Source organism: Frankliniella occidentalis, unplaced genomic scaffold (assembly GCF_000697945.3).
Source record: "Frankliniella occidentalis isolate FOCC.00 unplaced genomic scaffold, Focc_3.1 Scaffold93, whole genome shotgun sequence".
Taxonomy (NCBI): domain Eukaryota; kingdom Metazoa; phylum Arthropoda; class Insecta; order Thysanoptera; family Thripidae; genus Frankliniella; species Frankliniella occidentalis.
The window spans coordinates 19,587-22,213 of record NW_026267222.1 but is presented as its reverse complement, the minus strand read 5'-3'; the positions used below and the strand labels follow the sequence as shown (position 1 = coordinate 22,213).

Here is a 2,627-nt window from a genome sequence, read left to right as displayed (position 1 = left end):
ATATTTCTGTAATTGCTCTAAGAACGCGTATATTTTTAAAAGATAAGAGATAAGTGATCAATGCCAAGGAAAATAAATTAATGTGTCTCATACCATTGTTTTACATTTTTATTGTGGTGCCCCCCTTACTTTTTTGTTTTACTTCTGAGGCATATCCGAGTAAACTGTTAGCTGTAAGTGCTCTTCCAAAATGAATTATTCCTTTAATATGGCGGAATTCAGATGAAGGGGAAGTCCCTGTTGTGACTAGTCGTGTGTCGATAGTGGGACAGCTCGGGATGCACTCCGTTTCGCCTCAGGAAAGTCTCCTTGATGATGTTTTTGCGTGCGTGGATCTTCATATCGACCGAAGTCAGGGGCATGTGCTCTACCAGCCAGCCGTAGTCCCAGCTGCTCGTCAGGGGGTAGTAGTAGCGCTCGTCGGGGCTGGCGCGGTAGCGCGCCTTGAGGAAGGCCTCCGAGCCCTCTGGGTACACGGAGAGCATCGTGGGTCGTCAGGGTACTTTGGTCGTGTGTGCAGTGCAGTGTAGCATTCGTCAACTCGTTCGTTACCCTTGAGCTGCGCTCGTTCGGACTCCGACACGGGTCTCATGGGCGGGAGCAGCTCGACGCTGTTGTCTGGTTTGGGTATCGGCGGCAGCGAGTGCCGGACCACGAAGCGAGGGGCGTGCTTCTGGTCGTGCAGGCGCCGCCGGACCAGCTCGTCGTAGAGCACCGCGGCCTTCCTCGGCACGGACTCGGCCGGCTTGCCCTCGTACACCCGCTTGTAGTTCTTCTCGAACCAGTGCAGTCGCGTGAGAAACTCTCTGTTGTAGACCTCGGCGAAGAAGAGGGCATCGTTGAAGTTGAACTTGGAGGATTTGGAGCCGGACATGTTGCAGGAGGTGAGATTGGAGGCCGAAAAGATAGGGGAGTAAGTTGAGGTGAGTGTGGCGAGTCTTGTTCTGATTGTTTGGGGGGCTTCGTCATAACAATGGCACGTGCGGTGCGCTTATCAGCCCGGTAGTACTACCCCGAACACGGCAACTCCCACGTCACGTACACCCAGCCGCTCTCTCACACAAGTTCACTGTACGACGCGCACACGCGCTCACGGCGTTGGAAATGCTGGATCGGGGAAGGAGCATTGCGTCCGTCTTTATTTCTCGCCATCGAACGTCATATTTTCGTCGTCGCAAGGCTAACGCAACACGCGCCCGCTGTGAGCGATGGGCGGCGGGCCGGCGACGGCGCCTGCGCTCGCGACTGCGGGGTTTACTTCATCTCGACTGACATCTGACCTTTCCCACAAACGACAGGTGACGCCGGCCGCTAGCGTTAGGCCCCACCGGTCCCGGTTCGGTGTCGGTTAGTACCTCATCTGTACAGTGACCCCCCCCCCTTCTCCGCACCCACGTGTCCCGCACGTGGTTGCCGTGTGTCTGACGCAGGTCTTGACATTTCCCCAGCTTTCATGAGATTTTTAGCGTCGAATTTCTCTCTGACCGACATGTCTACCTACAAGTCTCTTGGAACGAAACACGGGGGCTCACCCCCACACCCTCTCCGTGACTAGTTCGAACGAGTCCAGTTTTCGGGAAGCCACTTACGTTAGATGCCAACATTTCAGGACCGTGGTCAGGACGCAGGTTCCTGACCTGAAGCCAGGATTTGCATATCGGCTTTCTCGTTTCTGGTCGTGTGCTCTGGTGGTGGGGGTAATTAGGGCGCACCCGCTGGACCGAAAAACCTCGAATCTGTTGTGGCCTGGCCCTCTTAAGTAAATCGAACTGTGAAAAGTTGTCGATTTGCTCTACAAGTGGGGGGCAGATACTCGGTGCGCCCGCGCCGATATGGCGAACTCCGCTACGATCGATTTGCCTCTCTTATTTTCGCCGCCAACCCCTCCTCTCCTATCACATCCCTTCTCCCCGCCCTGCGCATCTTCGCTCCGTCTCCTGAATCAGATCGCTCCACTTCTCCCTTCTCCTCGTCACGCTGACTGGGGGAGGGGGGGATGGGCGCCACACCGCGGCGTGCGTGGTGGGCAGAAGGCGGTACATGTGGGCAGCTGGCCGCAGTTGACAGTCACCAGCTGAGCTGACGAGACGCTCGGCGCGCTCGGCCCTAGTACCTCCTCTCTTTCTCTCGATATCTCCCCCCCTCTCTCTCTCTCCGTCTCGACGACCTCGTCGCAGGCCACCACCAAGCCCGCCTTCGCGCCGAGAAAGACTACGGTGAGTGAGTCCGAGTGATACCCGGTGTGTCTGGGTGGCCGTGCAGGCGTAGCCTAGCCGCCTGCCGCCGGTCTTCGCGGTGGTTGTCGTACACCTGCGCGAACCTCCCCCGTCGACAGTGAGGTGGCGTTTCTACACTGGGGCGTCCTCGGCTGCCTTCGGCGGCCGGCGGATTACAGCTGGGGCGATAAAGACGGGACGTGCAACGGGAAGGGGGTTTGGACGGGGACTTGCGGAATCTGCCGCGGGCAGCGCATGCGCAGCCCGGCTGACGGCAGGGACGGGCGCAACGGTGGGGCGGCAGAGACGTTCAGGAGGAGGCTTTGCGCATCGCGAATTTCCTACATTTTAGGGGGCTGCGGCTCAGTGGGACTGGCCTGACACCGCCCGCCTGGACCCGGGTGGCGGGGG

The 2,627-nt window shown here is 58.3% G+C and overlaps 2 protein-coding genes across 2 annotated transcripts in view; one reads left to right on the top strand and one right to left on the bottom strand.

Annotated features, from left to right (window-relative positions):
• The window catches only part of LOC113214120 (probable glutamine--tRNA ligase), a gene marked incomplete in the record, with an annotated part of 5,802 nt that extends 5,710 nt beyond the window's left edge, over positions 1-92 (top strand). The window contains 1 exon segment of the mRNA XM_026433390.2: positions 1-92.
• On the bottom strand, positions 91-2,029 carry LOC113214121 (protein ATP6V1FNB). Its single transcript, XM_026433391.2, has 2 exons — positions 553-2,029; positions 91-466 (listed from the first exon to the last, which is right to left on the bottom strand). The coding sequence occupies exons 1-2, from the start codon at positions 872-874 to the stop codon at positions 219-221; spliced, it is 570 nt and encodes a 189-aa protein (XP_026289176.1). The 5' UTR covers positions 875-2,029; the 3' UTR covers positions 91-218.
• Positions 2,030-2,627: the final 598 nt, after the last annotated feature.

Excerpts from the sequence above, each read along its gene's own strand:
- LOC113214121 (XM_026433391.2), bottom strand. The coding sequence starts at position 874 with ATGTCCGGCTCCAAATCCTCCAAGTTCAACTTCAACGATGCCCTCTTC. Across the intron at positions 467-552 it reads CGAACGAGCGCAGCTCAAGG|AGGGCTCGGAGGCCTTCCTC; the intron begins GTAACGAACGAG and ends CCGTGTACCCAG.